The following is a 21,209-nucleotide window of genomic DNA, read 5'->3' on the forward strand; positions in this document are numbered from 1 at the left end:
CTCATCTCCCTGGAATGTCGCCCGTTCAGCTCTCGCCCGTCCTGAAGCCTTTTTTATCTGTGTGTCACAGTCGCTGTAATATTCCCCTAACTATGTATTTGTTAATAAAGGATCATTCTTTTATATTTATAACTTGTTGGACTTTTTGATCTTTTGTGTTTTTGCAGGATGTAACAGCAGAATAGTGAGTGCAGCTCTGGAGGTGACTGGAGGATCAGATGTGATGTAACTGCAGAATAGTGCAGCTCTGGAGGTGACTGGAGGATCAGACGTGATGTAACTGCAGAATAGTGAGTGCAGCTCTGGAGGCGACTGGAGGATCAGATGTGATGTAACAGCAGAATAGTGAGTGCAGCTCTGGAGGCAACTGGAGTAGAAGAATGTGCTGTCGGCAGATGTTCTGTTTTTCAGGTCATTAGTTGTTCTCCGCAGCTCTATTCCGCCCCGATACGTCGCTGCGTCCTGTAATAATAAAGTCTCCGGATCTCGCTGCGTTTCTCACTCTCACATCAGCCAAAAGCGACATCGGCTCCTGACCGAGCGCAACAAGGAGCGGAAACGCCATGTCAGGTCCCTGTAGCGCCAAGCACAGGCAGTCCCATGTAAAAGTATTCACCCCCTAATGTTCCCTATTATTATGTCTTGTTATACACATTATGTAATATGGCAGCTGGATCTCACAGTCTATGATAACCGGACCCGTGAGAGCTGGACCCCGAGAGCTGGACCTCGGGACCTCCAGGAGCTGGGCCTCCGGACCTCCATGAGCTGGGCCTCAGGACCTCCAAGACCTGAGCCTCAGGACCTCCATGAGCTGCGCCTCAGGACCTCCAAGAGCTGGGCTTCAGGACCTCCATGAGCTGGGCCTCAGGACCTCCAGGAGCTGGGCCTCAGGACCTCCAGGAGCTGGACCTCAGGACCTCCAGGAGCTGGACCTCAGGACCTCCAGGAGCTGGACCTCAGGACCTCCAGGAGCTGGACCTCAGGACCTCCAGGAGCTGGACCTCAGGACCTCCAGGAGCTGGACCTCAGGACCTCCAGGAGCTGGACCTCAGGACCTCCAGGAGCTGGACCTCAGGACCTCCAGGAGCTGAGCCTCAGGACCTCCATGAGCTGGGCCTCAGGACCTCCATGAGCTGGACCTCAGGACCTCCAGGAGCTGGGCCTCAGGACCTCCAGGAGCTGGGCCTCAGGACCTCCAGGAGCTGGGCCTCAGGACCTCCAGGAGCTGGGCCTCAGGACCTCCAAGAGCTGGGCCTCAGGACCTCCAAGACCTGAGCCTCAGAACCTCCAAAAGCCGGACCCCGAGAGCTGGACCTCAGGACCTCCATGAGCAGGACTCCAGGACCCCAGAGAGCCGGACCCCGAGAGCTGGACCTCAGGACCCCTGAGAGGCGGACTCCGGAAAGTCTTACTTTAAGGCCCCCAAGAACTGGACCCCCAAAAACCTGACCTCAGGACCCCTGAGAGCCAATCGTTGCACTCTATTAAGAGCTGCATCTCAGGAGGACCCCCGAGCAGTGGCCAGTACTGGGGGGGCAGGACTTTTGCACTGGATGTGAAGCTTCCCGCCTCAGACTGCCCCTGATCACCAGGAGCTGCACAAGTTCCGCCACTTCCTAATAGACCCCGATTCTTCCCCGTGGTCACACCTCTGCTTGCTGTAAGTGAATAGGGGTGCACTTATTTATATTCAGAGGCAGAACATCGGCGCAGACCTGAGAGATTTGGCTTCTTTGTTACAATGTATCAGTGCAGGACAGAACGATGAGCTCCAGGGGACGACTGCGGTGCGGTGAGGAGGTAGACGAATCTGCAGGTGACAGCAAGCGGAGGAGCGGCTGCACCAGACAAAGCACCCGATGGCAGAGTCTTCTCCTCACCATGCGGGGACACTGGCGGCCGCGCTCCTCCTGGAGGTGTTACCCTAATAATACAGGGATGTCTCACAAAATGAGAAAAGTATCAGAAAGTGAACCTCCTATATTATATAGAGTCATTACAGAGTGATCGATTTCACGTGTTTATTTCTGTTAATGTTGATGATTATGGCTTACAGCCAATGAAAACCCACAAGTCATTATCTCAGTAAATTAGAATACTTTATAACACCAGCTTGAAAAATGATTGTAAAATCTGAAATGTTCCCTACTGAAATGTATGATCAGTAAATGCCCTCAGTACTTGGTCGCGGCTCCTTTTGCATCAATTACTGCATCAATGCGGCGTGGCATGGAGGCGATCAGCCTGTGGCACTGCTGAGGGGTTATGGAGGCCCAGGTTGCTGTGATAGCAGCCTTCAGCTCGTCTGCATTGTTGGGTCTGGTGTGAGGTGCCACAGGCTGATCGCCTCCATGCCACACCACATTGATGCAGTAATTGATGCAAAAGGAGCCGCGACCAAGTATTGAGGGCATTTACTGATCATACATTTCAGTAGGGAACATTTCAGATTTTACAATCATTTTTCAAGCTGGTGTTATAAAGTATTCTAATTTACTGAGATAATGACTTGTGGGTTTTCATTGGCTGTAAGCCATAATCATCAACATTAACAGAAATAAACACGTGAAATAGATCACTCTGTAATGACTCTATAGAATATAGGAGATTCTAATCTAGAGAGAAGCCCCTTGTACCTGCAGCTGAGCCTCCAGTGAGACAGTGCAGTGACACCCAGTGGCTGCTGTGGGTATTGCAGCAGTCTCTGCACAGTCTCCTTCACCTGTCAGAGCAGCAGTTTGTGCTCCAGAGCTGCGCTGCCATCGGTCTCCCACCAGCCGATCACAGTCACTTCCCTGCTCGGCCAAGTGTGACTGATGTGTGGGGTCCTGGAGGGGCAGTGTGAGGAGTCGGGACGGTCACCATAGAGCTGGAGACTGCGGCCTATAATGAAGGAGTAGGAGCGTCCACACCACAGCCCAGGTGGCCCCACAGAAGAGACCCCACAGAAGGGACCCCCAGAATGGACCCCCCAGAAGGGACCCCACAGAAGGGACCCCACAGAATGGACCCCACAGAAGAGACCCCACAGAAAAGACCACACAGAAGAGACCCCACAGAAGAGACCCCCAGAATGGACCCCACAGAAGAGACCCCACAGAAGGGACCCCCAGAAGGGACCCCACAGAATGGACCCCACTGAAGAGACCCCACAGAAGAGACCCCACAGAATGGACACCACAGAAGGGACCCCACAAAAGACCCCACTGAAGAGACCCCACAGAAGGGACCCCACAGAAAAGACCCCACAGAAGAGACCCCACAGAAGGGACCCCACAGAAGGGACCCCACAGAAAAGACCCCACAGAAGAGACCCCACAGAATGGACACCACAGAAGGGACCCCACAGAAGGGACCCCACAAAAGACCCCACTGAAGAGACCCCACAGAAGGGACCCCACAGAAAAGACCCCACAGAAAAGACCCCACAGAAGGGACCCCACAGAAAAGACCCCACAGAAAAAAACCCACAGAAGGGACCGCACAGAAAAGACCCCACAGAATGGACCCCACAGAAGGGACCCCACAGAAAAGACCCCACAGAAGAGACCCCACAGAAGAGACCCCACAGAAGAGATCCCACAGAAGGGACCCCACAGAAAAGACCCCACAGAAGGGACCCCACAGAAGGGACCCCACAGAAGGGACCCCACAGAAAAGACCCCACAGAAGAGACCCCACAGAAGAGACTCCACAGAAGAGACCCCACAGAAGGGACCCCACAGAAGGGACCCCACAGAAGGGACCCCACACAAGAATCCAGACAGCATTTTATTCCTCGTAGTGATTTATGTATTCTGGCGCAGCAGGTCGGGCCGGGGGTCTTAGAGGGGCCGTGTGATCATCATCTGGGGTCTGCACAGTAACGTGGGGGGCACAGCCTCAGCTGCCATCTCTTTCCTCCTTTACATCTTCTCCACTTTGGACACGAAGTTCTGGACGTCACGAGCGAGAAGTTCTGGCTCCTCGAAGGCGGCAAAGTGCCCCCCGCGTGGCATGTAGGTGTAGGACACGATGTGGCGGAACTTCTGCTTGGCCCACACCCGGGGCGCGTGCGCCAGCTCCCAGGGGAAAGCCGCGATGCCGGTGGGCACAGAGACCCCGATCCTAAAAGAGGAGTCAGCCGTTATATAGGGTCTGCGTGCCCCCACAGTGCGGCTCATAGTACTGCCCCTCCATGGGGGTCAGTAAGGGGCCGGTGTCCAGGCTGATGATGCTTAAAGGGGTATTCCCACTTCCAGGACCCATCCCAATATGTAGTAGGTGTAATAATAATCATAATAGCAAATACATCCAGTTAGAAATGTAGCATAGTTCTTCTGATTAGCTGGGTCGCTCACCCCATGTGCAGGACATTGCTGTAGCTTAAGTATCCATGGTTACGACCACTAACAACCAGCTGTCAGTATCTGAGTGGTCGTAATCATGGATACCTAAGATACAGCAATGTCCTGCACATGGGGTGAGCGACCCAGCTAATCAGAAGAACTATGCTACATTTCTAATTGGAGGTATTTGCTATTATTATTACACCTACTACACATTGGGATAGGATCTCGGAGATGAGCATACTCCTTGCAACACTGCATTAATGTAAAGATCTCTGCTTGCTGTCATAGAACGGTAAGGGTATGTGTCCACGTTCAGGATTGCATCAGGATTTGTAGCCAAAACCAGGAGTGGGTGATAAATGCAGAAGTGGAGCAGATGTTTCCATTATACTTTTCCTCTAATTGTTCCACTCCTGGTTTTGGCTACAAATACTGATGAAAAATCCTGACCAAATCCTGATGCAATCCTGAACGTGGACACAGACCCTAACACCTGCACTGACCTGTACAGCTCTCACAGCTGAGGGTTTGGTACAGTGCATCTGTGTATACTCCTCTGTGAGCTGAACACGTGAGCAGCACAATCTTTGCCCTGTGCTGATGCTTTGCGACAGTGTGTCGGTGCAGATCCATTAGAGGCCTGTCTGTACCAGAAACAACTGTAACGAACACTCAGCTGTAAAAGTACGAGAGCGATGGAGAGAAGCACAGTGTGCCCATCACTGACAGCAAGCAGAGATCCTGACAAATGGTGGCCTAAACCTGCGCCCCAGACCCCACCGAAGAGCCCGGGCCAAGACTGCCCTCCAGGGGGCGACGGCCCATAGTGGGGTCCTCATCACCGCGGGTCAGGGAAGTCCCAGCACCTATCATCCCCCAAACACCCCGCACTGCCCCTCGCCAGCCTTACTTGGTGTCCGGGGTGCGGTTATAGTCTCTGGGGAAATTCTCCTTGTAGAATCTCATGGAGGACGTGATGGATCCGGTAATCCAGTAGATCATGACGTTAGTGAGGAGATCATCCAGGGAGAATTTCCTGAGAAAAGGAGGAATGTGGATCAGTCAACAGCAGCAACCACCATCAGGGCCGCCCCACCATAGCTGAATATAATGTATCTACAAGTGATACATCATGTCTAATCCTCCAGTCACCTCCAGAGCTGCACTCACTATTCTGCTGTTACATCATGTCTAATCCTCCAGGTCTTTTATTAAATAAAATAAAAATACTTTACATGACAATAACTAAGATACATTACAAATAAAACACCACAGAACAAAACATAAGAACAAAGCTCCAATCAGACGGCAACAAACGACGAAAATCACAAAGAAATAAACCGGAAATGGAACCAAAATGGAGAAAGTTCATGACCTACAAATCAGGGACGAGAAAGAAAAATTCCAATAAAAATAAAGCAAAACTAAAAGACAACAAACAAAATACTCATAACTACATGAATACCCCTGTAAAAATTTTACATAATAAATAGTATAAAATCATATAAGACCCCCGGCCCAGCTTCATTCATACTACTATATACAACCCCAACTACATTCACACCGTCCTATATACAATATTATATACAATATATACACTATAAACACATTATACTAAACCAAATATTATACAACTCCCATCATTTGTAACTCCACCACTACTCCCACCATTCACTTCACCACTACTCCCTCCATTCACTCCACCACTACTCCCACCATTCACTCCACCACTACTCCCACCATTCACTCCACCACTACTCCCACCATTCACTCCACCACTACTCCCACCATTCACTTCACCACTACTCCCATCATTCACTCCACCACTACTCCCTCCATTCACTCCACCACTACTCCCATCATTCACTCCACCACTACTCCCTCCATTCACTCCACCACTACTCCCACCATTCACTCCACTACTACTCCCATCATTGGCAACGTCACTACTCCCATCATTCACTCCACCACTACTCCCACCATTCACTTCACCACTACTCCCATCATTCACTCCACCTCTACTCCCTCCATTCACTCCACCACTACTCCCACCATTCACTCCACTACTACTCCCATCATTGGCAACGTCACTACTCCCATCATTCACTCCACCACTACTCCCACCATTCACTTCACCACTACTCCCATCATTCACTCCACCACTACTCCCATCATTCACTCCACCACTACTCCCTCCATTCACTCCACCACTACTCCCATCATTCACTCCACCACTACTCCCATCATTCACTCCACCACTACTCCCTCCATTCACTCCACCACTACTCCCATCATTCACTCCACCACTACTCCCATCATTCACTCCACCACTACTCCCTCCATTCACTCCACCACTACTCCCATCATTCACTCCACCACTACTCCCATCATTCACTCCACCACTACTCCCATCATTCACTCCACCACTACTCCCATCATTCACTTCACCACTACTCCCATCATTCACTCCACCACTACTCCCATCATTCACTCCACCACTACTCCCACCATTCACTCCACCACTACTCCCACCATTCCCACCATTCACTCCACCACTACTCCCACCATTCACTCCACCACTACTCTCACCATTCACTCCACCACTACTCCCACCATTCACTCCACCACTACTCCCACCATTCACTCCACCACTACTCCCACCATTCACTCCACCACTACTCTCACCATTCACTCCACCACTACTCCCACCATTCACTCCACCACTACTCCCACCATTCACTCCACCACTACTCCCACCATTCACTCCACCACTACTCTCATCATTGGCAACGTCACTACTCCCTGCATTCACTCCACCACTACTCCCATCATTCACTCCACCTCTACTCCCTCCATTCACTCCACCACTACTCCCATCATTCACTCCACCACTACTCCCTCCATTCACTCCACCACTACTCCCATCATTCACTCCACCACTACTCCCATCATTCACTCCACCACTACTCCCTCCATTCACTCCACCACTACTCCCATCATTCATTCCACCACTACTCCCATCATTCACTCCACCACTACTCCCATCATTCACTCCACCACTACTCCCTCCATTCACTCCACCACTACTCCCATCATTCACTCCACCACTACTCCCACCATTCACTCCACCACTACTCCCACCATTCACTCCACCACTACTCCCATCATTCCCCTCACCACTTCCCATCACTTTATTACCTGTATTGTCACCACCATTTGTCCCAGTGTTCTCTGCACCTTCCACAGTAACATCCATTTTCTCCTCACTTGTGTCTGGCTTCTCTGCACTCACACCTGCTGGACCGGGGGAGGGGTGCAGCACCACACCCGGTTTCCCTTGATTGGTGCTCTGTTGTGTCTCTGGAGCTCCTTGCCCCCCTACTGCAGCAGTTTGTATTTTATTATTCTGGGCCCGCTGCCTGTTGGGGGGCACTGCCTGCCCCGCACCCACAGCCTTCGGGGTCCCGGTGTCACATTTGGGTGCTGGAGCACTTTGTCCCCCCGTCGCAGCAGGGCACCCAGTGTTCCCTGCAGCTGATTTTTCCTGCTTTTTTTTTCCTTTTTGGACTCGCTGCTCCCCTATTGCAGCCGCGTGCCTCTTCTCTGTTGAGGCGCACTGCGCCCCTGTCACAACAGTGCGCCCCCCTTTCGCCGCACCAAGTTTCTCGGACCTGCCCCCCACAGCCCCGGCGTCGGCCGGCTCAGCCGTAGTGAGCAGGGATGGAGTCTGCCCACACCGTCCCCCTTTCGCAACGGCGTGGACATCCCCCTCGCTCCCCTCAGCCCCGGTGATAACCGGCTTAGCCGCAGAGGGCAGGGAGGGAAACTCCTCGGGGTCCCCTATGTCCGGCGCCGTGAGTACCTCCACAGCCTCGCCCCCTGCACTGTTCCCCGCACAGACGGCAGCACCGCCGGACGTCCTCCTCCTCTCCCCACCTTGCCTATGCCCCGGACCCACTGCAGAGCCCGTGCCTTTAGGTTTGGTGGGGTTTACACAGGAGGTGGTAGGTGTAACATCATCCATCAGTACATATCTGTAACTCACCACCTCCCGTGCGGTCTCCTTCGTTGTCTTCTTCCTCTTCTTTGTTTCCTCTGCTGGCTCGTCCTCACCAAAGGAGAAGCGGTCCAGGTTCACTGGAGACTCCAGCTGTCGGATCTCCTGTAGCAGACCGCCCTCCTCCTCTTCCTCCGCTGACACTCCAGCCTGTGCTGTCGGAGTCCTCTGCCGTGCCGGGAGGCCGCTTCCCTGTTGTCGGCTCTGCGACTCACTCTCCCGGCTGGTTCCAGCTTGTAGGACTCCAGTTACAGCCACGTCGTTGTCCTCCTCCTCCTCCTCGCTTAGGACGCCGGCTGGCGGCTCTCCTGAGGTATTTAACCCCTTCATTTCTGAGAACCGCCGCTGGTTCTTAAACCTCTCCAGGAAGGGACCTGCGCTTTTCTCAATCCCCTCCCGGAGGAGCACTAACCGGACCACCTCATCTCTGAGGGCTCTGAACCTCTGGGAGGTCGCGGGTTTCTCCTTGTTAGAGGCTCAGGTGTTCAGGACCCGAGCCACCCGCATCTCCTCCTTCAGCCCGGTCAGTGCTTTGCCGGCGTCCTCGTACTCGCGTAGCATGGCGACCACTCGGGAGGAGAAGGTACTCGTGGACTCGCCGGAGCTCCTCTCCCCCCAGGATGTTCCTGGGCTCTCCTTCCTGGGGCCTGGGGTGCCCCTGTCTCCCTCTCTGGGCGGACGATGAGCCGTCTCAGGGTTGGAGTAGGTGGGTAAGGTTCTTCTCACCCATCCCGACCTCCTCAGTCCCTCTTGGGCCGGTTGCTGCTGCTGCTCTCTGTCCCCCGCCGACACAGACCGGGGAACAGAAGCCTGGGAAGCCATGCCGGCCTCCCAGGAAGCCTGCCTCTCCCTGGGGAGAAGAGAGGCCGACTCTGGGCCTCCAGCTGGAAGTGCTGGAGCTCACAAGACAGGTGCTGCTCCTAGCAGGGTGTGCCTGATTGTGGGCACCTGTCTTCCAGTCACCTCCAGAGCTGCACTCACTATTCTGCTGTTACATCGTGTCTTATCCTCCAGTCACCTCCAGAGCTGCAGTCACTGTTCTGCTGTTACATCATGTCTTATCCTCCAGTCACCTCCAGAGCTGCACTCACTATTCTGCTATTACATCATGTCTTATCCACCAGTCACCGCCAGAGCTGCACTCACTATTCTGCTGTTATAAATGATCTATTATGTCTCACTTGTCCAGTCCGCCATCCTCCAGGTCCGTAAAGGAGTAATCCGTCCATGTTGAGAACTTCTCTAGGATGTAGGCAGCCAGTCCGGCTGGGGAGTCATTTAGAGCGGAGCCTATGAGAGAGGAGGGAGGTCAGAGGTTAATGACATGGGGAGGGGAGAATGTGATGTTATCAGTAGTCACTTCTCCCTACATCTGCATGTTGTGCTGCCTGTAACCGCTCACAATCTCTGCACTCACTGAAGAAACTTGAAAATTATGAAATCAACCAGAACTTTCCGAATATCTGCGGGATCTCATTACACAACAGAGACCATAAGTGTGGAGGAGCTGACCTATCTGAAGGCTATAGTCAGCGCAGAACTGTGAGTTGGGGGTGCGGGGCTCCTGAGAGGACAAATGTGTGTGTGGGACCCCAGGAATCCGGATGCCACAGTGGTATTGCCTGCCTCCCGGGGAGGGTGATGCCATGCCTGGAAGCGAGAAGGAGTCCCCTTAGCAGGTAACACTAGCATACACTTTCCTGACTCCAGGCCAGAAGGGAGAGCTTTAAACCCAGTTTCAGGGGAGCTTCCCTATAAGTCCTGGCCTGGAGGAGGAGTTAGAGTTCAGTCTGTGTGAGACAGTTAAAGGACGCACAGGAGGAGATAGAAACTGGGAGTGGAGCTGCGATTGGGCTCACTCCAGGTTTGAGCGCAAGAAACCGGTCACCGAAGTCCAAGGTTGTGTGGGAACTGTATGCCCCACAGCAGAAACCGGAGGGCAGGAGATTGCAGGTCTCCTGACCACCACTGACACCCGAAGGCACAGCAGCAGATTAGAGCCCGGAGTCCCCACGAGAGAGGGACACCTGTAAAAAGGCTCGGGTTGCCTGCCATGTGAGTATTGTTCCATGAAAAGAAAAGATTGAGAGAGGGACTTGAGGAAAGTCCTGTGCGCCATAGACTGTGTTTTATTGAGAAATCGTTACACTGAGAAATTGTCGCCATTGCAGCACCATGTGGCGTGCAGGAGGAGAGGGTCGTGCTTTCTTGGGTGGAGTTTGGAAGAACGGTGCGAAAGTCATGACCGCCCCTCACCAAAGCTATTATGTGGGGGAAGTGTGTCCGTCTACTGGGATGACGAGAAGAAGAGAAAAATAAATCGCCCATTTAGACCAAGGAACCGCCCACGAAGACGAGCTTGGTACAGCAAAACCGCGGGAAGCAAGACAGACGCAGGAGACCCGGAAAGCAACATGGCGGGGAACGTAGGACAGGCGCCGATGCGTGGGGTGGAGCAGGAGGACTCCCCCAGCCGACCCTCGAATGATCCCTCCCAGCCACCAGCATTGGATTCAGACCTCCTAGACGTGGAAGTGGAGGCGCTCACCTATCAGCTCATGAGGACGCAGCTGGCGGCAGTGACAGGATGGAAGGAGGCCTTCCTGGGAAAGCTTACCGGGTGGCCGCCAGCGACATCGTCCGTCCTGGAGCAGACGAGAAGAGCCGGCACCCTGGAAGAGAAGGTAAGGGGTGCGGACCTGACCCCGGCGGCAGAAGAACCAGCGGCTAGGCCTGTATCACCACCACCGCTATACACTCCCGACCAGGGTTTTGGGTTCCTCGGTGAATTGTCACTGGACACCAAGGGTACTCCGACATCAAGTCCCGATGCAGCTTCTGCGCCAGATAACACCCTGGTAGGTCCCTTACCGCCCCTGCCGACACCAACACCCGGAGGAGACACTCGTCAATTTCACTGGGATCAAGGGGACAGCAGCCTTGACCGAATGACAGCCCCATTATTTCCAACCAGTGGGCCTCGGGTTAAATACATCGAACCTGTAGTGTTCATAGGGGGCATAGGGGGACCAACTGGGGCGAATATGATAGAGCTCCAGGGGGAAAACCCCACCATGACCTGGCGGGAGCACTGCAGACGGCGGGAGGAGCAGGAAAGACAGCAGTCCTTGGTCCGGCAGGCAGAGTATGAGAAAGAGAATCTACAGGCAAAGGCCCGAACCCGTAAATCCCTCAGGCAGACAGGGGACCACTACGGCAGGGAGAAATAGTCAACTTTACTTTAAAGATAGGCTGGGGCTTTATCAAAGAGTCGGGAATGATAAAAAAAAAAATTTTGTTAACCGAAGAGACAGAGTCCCACCTGATGGAAGGTCACCCTGACCGAGACCTTTAGGTTATGTGCACACGTCCGGAATTGACACGGAAATTTCAGCGGCAATTCCGCAACGCGGGTAAAATGCATGTGGAATTGGAGTGCATTTACCCGCTAAACACTAGCGTTTTACAAGCGTAATTAGCTTACAGAATGCTAGCGTTTTCCAAGTGATCTGTAGCATCGCTTGGAAAACTGATTGACAGGTTTGTCACACTTGTCAGGCATAGTGTTTGACAAGTGTGACCAATCTTTTACTATTGATGCTGCCTATGCAGCATCAATAGTAAAAAAGATAGAATGTTAAAAATAATTTAAAAAAATAAAAAATCGTGATATTCTCACCTTCCGGCGGCCCCCGCAGCCTTCCTGATCCTCGCGATGCTCCCAGCAGATCCCATTCCCAGCGATGCCTCGCAACAATAACCCGATGATGTAGCATCACAGCACAGGTCATTGCGCGAGGCATCGCTGGCAATGGGAGCATCGCGAGGAGTGGGAAGGCTGCAGGGGCCGCCGGAAGGTGAGAATATCTCGATTTTTTATTTTAATAATTTTTTTTTTACAGGTATATGGTTCCCAGGGCCTGGAGGAGAGGCTCCTCTCTTCCACCCTGGGTATGAACTGCACATGATCCACTTACTTCCTGCATGGTGGGCATAGCCACATGTGTAAAGTAAGCGGATCAATGCATTCCTAGGTGTGCCGAATCCCCGCAATTCCTCACAAAGAATGAACATGCTGTGTTTTTTTCTGGAATGCGATTCCGCCGTAGAAAAATACGCAACATGTGCACAAAAAGAGCGGAATGCATTGTAATAAATGGATGCTTAATGTAGGCATTTTTTTTTGCGGTTTAATCACGTTTTTATAATGGAAAACCGCAGAAAAAACGCGAAAAATCCTGAACGTGTGAAAAGGTAACCCCGGTGACAAGGTAACTTACACCCGCCACATCAGCAACAAAGGATGGTACGCTCTTGACTGTAAAAAGTGTATTCCAATACAAAGTCGGCCAAAGTTTGCAGACCCGCCTGCAGCATCAGTCCCTACAGGTGCAGCAACAGACCCGGCCAGTTACCCAATGTCATCAGTCCACCCAGACACTCATGCTGGAATCAACTGACTTGGGATCTCACAACTTACTGAGTAAAAGTGTTATCAATGTGATGTTTTCCACTTGATTGCTATTTTTTGCACTTTTTGTATTTTATTAGTTATGCAACGTTCAAGTAAAGTAACCTCCCATAAAGGGAAGAAAAGTTTATTTTACAGTTTAAGTGCATTTCAAAAATTTTGTATGTCTTCACCTGTTTTTTGTTTATGTTTTCCCAGTCCGGAAGTACTGGATTTAATGGAAGGGAATGTGGCACCCCAGGAATCCGGATGCCACAGTGGTATTGCCTGCCTCCCGTGGAGGGTGATGCCATGCCTGGAAGCGAGAAGGCGTCCCCTTAGCAGGTAACAGTTACATACAACACTTTCCTGACTCCAGGCCAGAAGGGGGAGCTCTAAACCTGGTTTCAGGGTAGCTTCCCTATAAGTTCTGGCCTGGAGGAGGAGTTAGAAGTCAGTCTGTTTGAGACAGTGAAGGGAGATGAAGCAGATGAGGAGAGAAAAACTGGGAGTGGAGCTGCGATTGAGCTCACCCCCAGGATTAAGCCCAAGAAACCGGACACCGGGGTCCGAGGTTGTGTGGGAACTGTATACCCCACAGCAGAAATTGGAGGGCAGGGATTGCAGGTCTCCTGACCACCACTGACACCCGAAGGCACAGCAGCAGATTAAAGCCCGGAGTCACCACGAGAGAGGGACACCTGTAAAAAGGCTTGAGCTGCCTGCCATGCGGGTAGTGGCCCACCAAAAGGACAGATTGAGAGAGGGACTTGAGGAAAGCTAATGCACCAAGAACCGAGAATTCAGCGCAGAAAGGAAGGCTTCCAACCCCACCTGACTAGGGGGATTCTGAACCGCTTCCAGGCTGCCCGGATTTCAATATCACCTGTAACCTGTGCCCCGGACTGCACTGGCAATTAAAAGGTAAAGAGATTGCAAACCCTGTGGCCTACAATTAGTTCCTGCACCTCAACATCTACAACCTCTCATAGAATGTCCTGGGAGCCCTTGGGCCTCTGTTCCACCTGTGGGGAGCCAAACCAACTAAGCCATCTAGTGCCATCGGCCCCAGCAGATCCCTGAAAGCAGCGTCGGCCATCCCTGGCCAAATACCACAGGAGACGTCACGAACTTTAGACTTTATTTCCCAATACACTTTATTTCCCCTTTAATTGGATGCTCAGGGCCACGGTCCGGGTCACCGCTGCTGTGACACATCCCTTTAAGAACCGACCCGGTTCCGAGTACCCCACGGTCCTAATGGGCACTCCATGTGTGTGGGGGGGAACTGACCTACCTGCCGGCTATAGTCAGCGCAGGACTGTGAGCTGGGGGTGCGGGGCTCCTGAGAGGACAGATGTGTGTGTGGAGAGCTGACCTATCTGCCGGCTATAGTCAGCGCAGGACTGTGAGCTGGGGGTGCTGGGCTCCTGAGAGGACAGATGTGTGTGTGGGGGGGAGCTGACCTATCTGCCGGCTATAGTCAGCGCAGGACTGTGAGCTCGGGGTGCGGGGCTCCTGAGAGGACAGATGTGTGTGGGGGGAGCTGACCTATCTGCTGGCTATAGTCAGCGCAGGACTGTGAGCTGGGGGTGCTGGGCTCCTGAGAGGACAGATGTGTGTGTGGGGGGGAGCTGACCTATCTGCCGGCTATAGTCAGCGCAGGACTGTGAGCTCGGGGTGCGGGGCTCCTGAGAGGACAGATGTGTGTGGGGAGCTGACCTATCTGCCGGCTATAGTCAGCGCAGGACTGTGAGCTGGGGGTGCGGGGCTCCTGAGAGGACAGATGTGTGTGTGGGGGGAGCTGATCTATCTGCCGGCTATAGTCAGCGCAGGACTGTGAGCTGGGGGTGCGGGGCTCCTGAGAGGACAGATGTGTGTGGGGGGAACTGACCTATCTGCCGGCTATAGTCAGCGCAGGACTGTGAGTTGGGGGTGCGGGGCTGTCACGATATGGTATGAAATATCATATAAGTAGTTTCTCTTGCTAGCAAGCTGTGGGCTAAAAAAGCCCCCCTTCCCTTTCACTCAGCCAAGAGCTGCCTTGCCAATGTACATGGGGGAAGAGCGTTTTATTGCCTAAAGGAATTTTTACGACCAGGTTAGAATCTTCCTCCAGCAATAACTGGATTCTAAGTCTCTAGAACACATGAAAGTTCTCTGTTTGGTTTTTGTAAGATATTAAGCAAACCATCTAAGTTAAGAGCACGAAAATACATATTCTTACTTCCACTCGGTGGACCTACCCATCACTCTAAACACGGGTGTCTAACTCCATCTGGTGAAGAAGTAGGGATTTCTCTGTAAATATGTATCCCAGACAGGGCATATTTGATCTCACTAGAATGCCAGCGATAATCCGAGATGAATGCTGGGTTTGATATGACTATGACATGTTCTGGAGCGAAGTTACGGGCATCAGAAATATTTCATGCCCTGTAAAAAGGAAGAGGTAGGAGGGATTGGAAAAGCCAGGCCTTTCTGTGAGGTCACAGGCTATAGGTTTTAAGTGGTGGCCGGCGTCCAAGAGGGTCAGATTTGAGTTTTTACCTGAAGAGCCCAGAGTGCACGCCCTGATGCACTGGGATAGATGGAAAGTTTCCCTAGCCTGTTGCCTGCAATGCTTTGAACAACTGTAAGTGTTATTTCTCATGTTACTCCCTGTTTTTTTATAATTACCTTGTACATATTTGCAATTGTCTCATTTGTAACATCTTTGTAAAATATTTTGGTAAAGCACTGCCTACATTTTGTGGGGTATATTATTTCATGCCAGTTCTTTCTCCATGCTCTAAAAACGTACCCTAAGTCTTCTTGAAGGGAATTTACGCTACTGTTTTGGGTTAGCTTCAGACCCGTTGAATCGAAGCTGGTGGCAGTAATACCGTGTACTGTGCAGGCCTTTGGGTGTTGTAGCGATTGCGGCTTGATAATTATTGTTCCTGCCTGAGCGGGAGTAGTTTATCGCAACGCTGCAGCGTGCCCAATAGCCAGTACATAGCAGGCAGCCTTTCTGGCGACTAATTACCCTAGGTGCAGTACCTAACCTGACCTGATAGAAAGGGGGGTGCCAGAGAGCTGCAAGGTTTAAGTGGAACTGTAAGCGGGATACACAAAAATCCCTGCAGTTCGTGGTATATTGAAGAGCAGTGGGATACCTAAAATGAGCCCCTGCTGTAAACTAAGAGGTCCCTAGCCTTGTGTGTGTTTTTTCATCACATTGTGGCAGTGGAGGGATAACTGAGATAAGCCCCCTGCACATGTGATAGCCGTCTGTTGGTCTAAAGTCACCCCAATCCGTGACATATTGGTGACAGTGGTCAGGAATCCCTGTGGATTTCGTGACAAACTGCTGGCCGCGGCTAAGGGATCTTGACAGTCTCGGTGTGAGTCTTGACAATTGGTGGCAAGGCGGTGGGATATTAGAGCATTAGTGATTTGGTTTGAGCAATCATTCCTCTCACTAAAAACTTGCAGAAAGTTCTTGCGAGGACTCTGCGCAAATAAGTTTGGAGAACGAACTCAGTGTTTATTAGTCTTGAGACAATTGTGTACTGGTAATTATCCCCTCCCTTTCTCTTCGTTTTTCTATCCTATCTTTTATTTGGCAACCATGGCTGCGAAAGGAGAAGCCTGGTACACCCAGCAGAAGAAGGACGCTCTTGCTGGGATATGCTTGTACCATGGCCAGAACCCCCAGAGCAAGACCAAGACTCAAATGGTCGCTGAACTGGTGCAATGGGAAGCCTCTCTAGACCACTCACAGAGCCCAGAAGCCGCAGAAGCCAGCACCAGCGAACATGGTGCTGCAGCAGAGTTCCAACCACTGAATGCCGGCCCGATTAGCAACCAGGGCAGATTGGACCCCCACCTGCTGGCGGTCTTGGAGCTACTCCCCGCCGATGACCGTGATGGACGTCGGCAGCTGATCCAGCAATACCAGGAGAGAGCCGAGCGAGAGGCCCAGGCCCAGCGAGCCGAGCGCCAAGCCCAGCGAGAACATGAACTGGAGATGCTCCGGCAGGGGGGGATGCCTTCCACCGCCCAGAGCCGTGAGCCCAGCAGCACTCAGATACCGAAGCCGCGGCCTGACCACTTTCCTGTTATGGAAAAGGATGGGGACTTGGACACTTTTCTGCGGGCCTTTGAGAAAGCCTGCAGACAGTACCGACTGCCTACAGATGAATGGGCACGATACCTGACACCAGGGCTGAGAGGCAAAGCTCTGGAGGCGTTTGCTGCACTCCCTCAAGAACAAGATGGTGACTATGAGGCTATCAAGCAGGCTCTGATAGCCAAGTACCAGCTTACACCCGAGGTGTACCGTAAGAAGTTCCGGACCCTCCAACGTGGCCCACACGACAGTTACAGTGATGTGGTGCATGGATTGGAAACCCACTTTGACCAGTGGACCCAAGGACTGTCAGTGACCACCTTTGCCCAGCTGCGAGACCTGATGATCAAAGACCAGCTCTTCCATCTTTGCCCAGCTGAGGTGCGACAGTTTGTGATGGACAGAGAACCCAAAGACGTGACGAAAGCAGCGCAGATTGCCGATGCCTATGAGGCCAACCGTAGATCGGAAGTGCGGAAGCCAGTCACCACCAGCTGGAGAGGGGGTAAGCCTGCAGCCAACGCCAGTACCCCTGCCAGCCAACACACCAGAGGTCCTGTCCCCGTGGCCAACAGCACCAGACCTACCACCGAACTTCGCCAGTGTTACCACTGCAGGCAGCCTGGTCATATCAGTACCTTCTGTCCAAACAAGCAGAAGAATCTCCCAGCCAAGGCCCCAGGGCCTAATGCAGCAGTTCTTTTGGTGGGTGGTGTGGTTGGGAGGGTGTGTGACAACGTACAGCGCGTCACTGTGGGAGGTCATGTTGCTACAGGCCTCAAGGACACCGGGGCTGAACGAACCCTCATCCGACCCGAACTGGCGGCCCCTGAAGAAATCATTCCAGGGAAAACCCTAACTGTCACTGGGATTGGGGGCATCAGCTGTCCCTTACCGATGGCCCGGGTTTATATTGATTGGGGTGCTGGGAGCGGGGTGAAGGAAGTGGGGCTGTCTGATAATTTGCCCACTGATGTTTTGTTGGGGACTGATTTGGGGAGGTTGGTTGCATACTACGACGTTGACACCCCTCCCCAATCTACTAATGAGGGTAAAGTTAACCCTGATGATGATGATGATGATGGGAAATCGCATGTGTTACCTGACCATGCTTTATCTTGTAATGATGCATCTGATAACCATTTTTTCCCTAGGATTGATGGTGAAAATGTTGTACCTGTGCCAACTGTATCTGATAATGATGTTTCTGTGAAAGTTGATGTGTCCATAGGTACAGGAGTGCTCAGCCACGTCGCTCTGCGGAGTGAGACGGCTGAGGAACCCCTAGCAGGGGCAAGTGTCGGTGCTACAGGAAATGGGGAGATTCATGGGAACCGTGAGGAAGGTGATGCCATGCAATTGACCAGTGCCACCGAGGAAGGTAACTGGCCCATAAGTAGCAATGCTCCTGAGGTAATGGGGGGTGGATGGGGAGGTAGAACCCATAGCAGCGTCGGCTGATGGGTCTGTAGAAACCCCCGGGGCGACAGCCTATGTAGCTGCTGTCACCCGCAGTCAGAGTGCCCGGAACGCAGATAACTGTCTGCCTCCCGGACCCTCCTCAGTCATTAGTATGACTGAACCAGAGGTGGACCCAGAGCAGGTCCCAGAGGGCTCCCGTGGGGAAGGGACCCTGACGTCGCTTCTGGCTTTCCCTAGCCAGGAGTTTCAGGCTGCTCTGCACACAGATGCGAGCTGTTGTGAACTCTGTGTTCAGGCTCCCTCTTGTGGTCACTGGTGGTATGGTGTGACTTTTGCTTTGGGCTCCCCCTGGTGGCTTTGTTTGTTATCCTGCTGGTCTCTGGCTATCAGCTGGTTCGTTATCCTCTGGGAGGTTCCTATATAGCTCTGTTTTACTTTCACTTGTTGCCGGCTGTCGATGTAATCAGTGCTACTCAGATTCCTTCTGACTACCTTGCTCCCAGTCCATCCAGGACAAGCTAAGATTTGTTTGCTCATTTTTTGATCAGCAGTGTTTATCATGTTTTCTGTTCCAACTTGCTAAAATGTAATTCCCTCGCTTGCTGGTTGCTCTAGTGGGCTGAGTTTCTCCCCACACACCGTTAGTTGGTGTATGGTTTCTTGAAATCTCAGGATGGATATTTTGTAAGGGTTTTTTATTGATCGCATAGACCCCTGCTCTATTTTCTGCTTTCTAGTACTAGTGGGCCTCTTTTGCTGAATCTGATTTCATCCCTACGTATGTGCCTTCTTCTTACTTCACCGATAATATTTGTTGGGGGCTTCTATATCTTTGGGGATTATTTCTCTGGAGGCAAGCGAGGTCTTTCTTTCTCTTTAGGGGTAGCTAGTTCCTCAGGCTGGCTCGAGACGTCTAGGAATTTTTTAGACACGTTCACCGGCTACCTCTAGTTGTGTTGGATAGGTTCAGATTTGCGATCAGTCCAGTTACCATCTCCCTAGAGCTCGTCCTTAGTTTAATCACTTGCTGGTCTATTCGTGATCCTCAGCCACTAGGGATCATAACAGTACAGCCGGCCCGCAAAGTGTTAATTGCATGGCAGAAGCAGGAGAAAAGAAGCCTTGAGAATTTTTTTTTTTTTATGTGTTGTTGCCGTGTGTCTAGCTGCTGTGGCTAGCTTCTCTCCTCCTCTTAATATTGGTGTGGCTCTGAGTTCAGCTGCTGACATGGATGTCCAGAGCTTGGCTTCCAGTCTGGATCATCTTGCTGCTAGGGTTCAAAGTATTCAGGATTTTGTTGTTCCCAGTCCTATGTCAGAGCCTAGAATACCTATTCCGGAGTTGTTTTCTGGAGATAGATCTAGGTTCCTGAATTTCAAGAACAATTGTAAGTTGTATCTTTCTTTGAAATCTCGTTCCTCTGGTGATTCCGTTCAGCAAGTTAAAATTATCATTTCTTTTTTGCGGGGTGACCCTCAAGATTGGGCTTTCGCATTGGCGCCAGGGGATCCTGCATTGCTCAGTGTGGATGCGTTTTTTCTGGCCCTTGGATTGCTCTATGAGGAACCTAATCTTGAGAACCAGGCTGAAAAAGCGTTATTGGCCCTCTCACAGGGGTAAGATGAAGCAGAGGTGTACTGCCAGAAATTTCGGAAATGGTCGGTGCTTACTCAGTGGAATGAGTGTGCCCTGGCTGCAAATTTCAGAGAAGGTCTTTCTGAAGCCATTAAGAATGTCATGGTGGGGTTCCCTATGCCTGCAGGTCTGAATGAGTCAATGACTCTGGCCATTCAGATTGATCGGTGTTTGCGGGAGCGCAAACCTGTGCACCATTTGGCGGTGTCTTCTGAACAGACACCTGAATTTATGCAGTGTGACAGAATTCTGACCAGAAGTGAACGGCAAAATTATAGACGGCAAAATGGCTTGTGCTTTTACTGTGGTGACTCAGCTCATGTTATCTCAGCATGCTCTAAGCGCAAAAAGAAGGTTGATAAATCTGTCACCATTGGTACTTTACAGCCTAAGTTCATTTTGTCTGTTACCCTGATTTGTTCCCTGTCATCTTACCCGGTTAATGCTTTTGTGGATTCAGGTGCTGCCCTGAGTCTGATGGATTGGTCGTTTGCCAGGCGCTGTGGTTTTGATTTGGAGCCTTTGAAATTCCCTATTCCACTAAGGGGAATTGATTCTACACCATTGGCTACGAATAGACCTCAGTACTGGACATAAGTGACCATGTGCATGACTCCTGTTCATCAGGAGGTGATTCGTTTTCTTGTACTGCATAATTTGCATGATGTAGTCGTGTTGGGTCTGCCATGGTTGCAGACTCATAATCCAGTCCTGGATTGGAAAGCTATGTTGGTGTCAAGTTGGGGTTGTCAGGGAATTCATGGCGACGCTCCTGTGGTGTCAATTGCTTCGTCCACTCCTTCTGAAGTCCCTACGTTTTTGTCAGACTACCAGGATGTATTTGAGGAGCCCAAACTCAATTCTCTACCTCCTCATAGGGATTGTGATTGTGCTATAAATTTGATTCCTGGTAGTAAGTTTCCTAAGGGACGACTTTTCAATTTATCTGTGCCGGAGCATGCTGCCATGCGGAGTTATATAAAGGAGTCTTTGGAGAAGGGACATATTCGCCCGTCCTCATCCCCTCTTGGTGCAGGATTCTTTTTTGTGGCTAAGAAGGATGGTTCCCTGAGACCTTGTATTGATTATCGCCTTTTGAATAAAATCACGGTCAAATTTCAGTATCCTTTGCCATTGTTAACTGATTTGTTTGCTTGCATTAGGGGGTCTAGTTGGTTCACCAAGATAGATCTTCGT

The 21,209-nt window shown here is 51.6% G+C and overlaps 1 protein-coding gene across 2 annotated transcripts in view; it reads right to left on the reverse strand.

Annotated features, from left to right (window-relative positions):
- Positions 1–3,761: 3,761 nt before the first annotated feature.
- The window catches only part of LOC143804161 (epoxide hydrolase 1-like), a 55,447-nt gene continuing 37,999 nt past the window's right edge, over positions 3,762–21,209 (reverse strand). For both annotated transcript variants that reach the window (XM_077281968.1, XM_077281969.1), the window contains 3 exons: positions 9,573–9,681; positions 5,245–5,370; positions 3,762–4,110 (listed from right to left, as the gene is read on the reverse strand). In XM_077281968.1, coding sequence (XP_077138083.1) covers positions 3,909–4,110; positions 5,245–5,370; positions 9,573–9,681 — 437 coding nt within the window. In that variant the 3' untranslated portion in view covers positions 3,762–3,908. The remainder of the gene's footprint in view (positions 4,111–5,244; positions 5,371–9,572; positions 9,682–21,209) is intronic.

The sequence above is a fragment of the Ranitomeya variabilis genome, chromosome 2, assembly GCF_051348905.1.
Source record: "Ranitomeya variabilis isolate aRanVar5 chromosome 2, aRanVar5.hap1, whole genome shotgun sequence".
NCBI classification, from domain to species: domain Eukaryota; kingdom Metazoa; phylum Chordata; class Amphibia; order Anura; family Dendrobatidae; genus Ranitomeya; species Ranitomeya variabilis.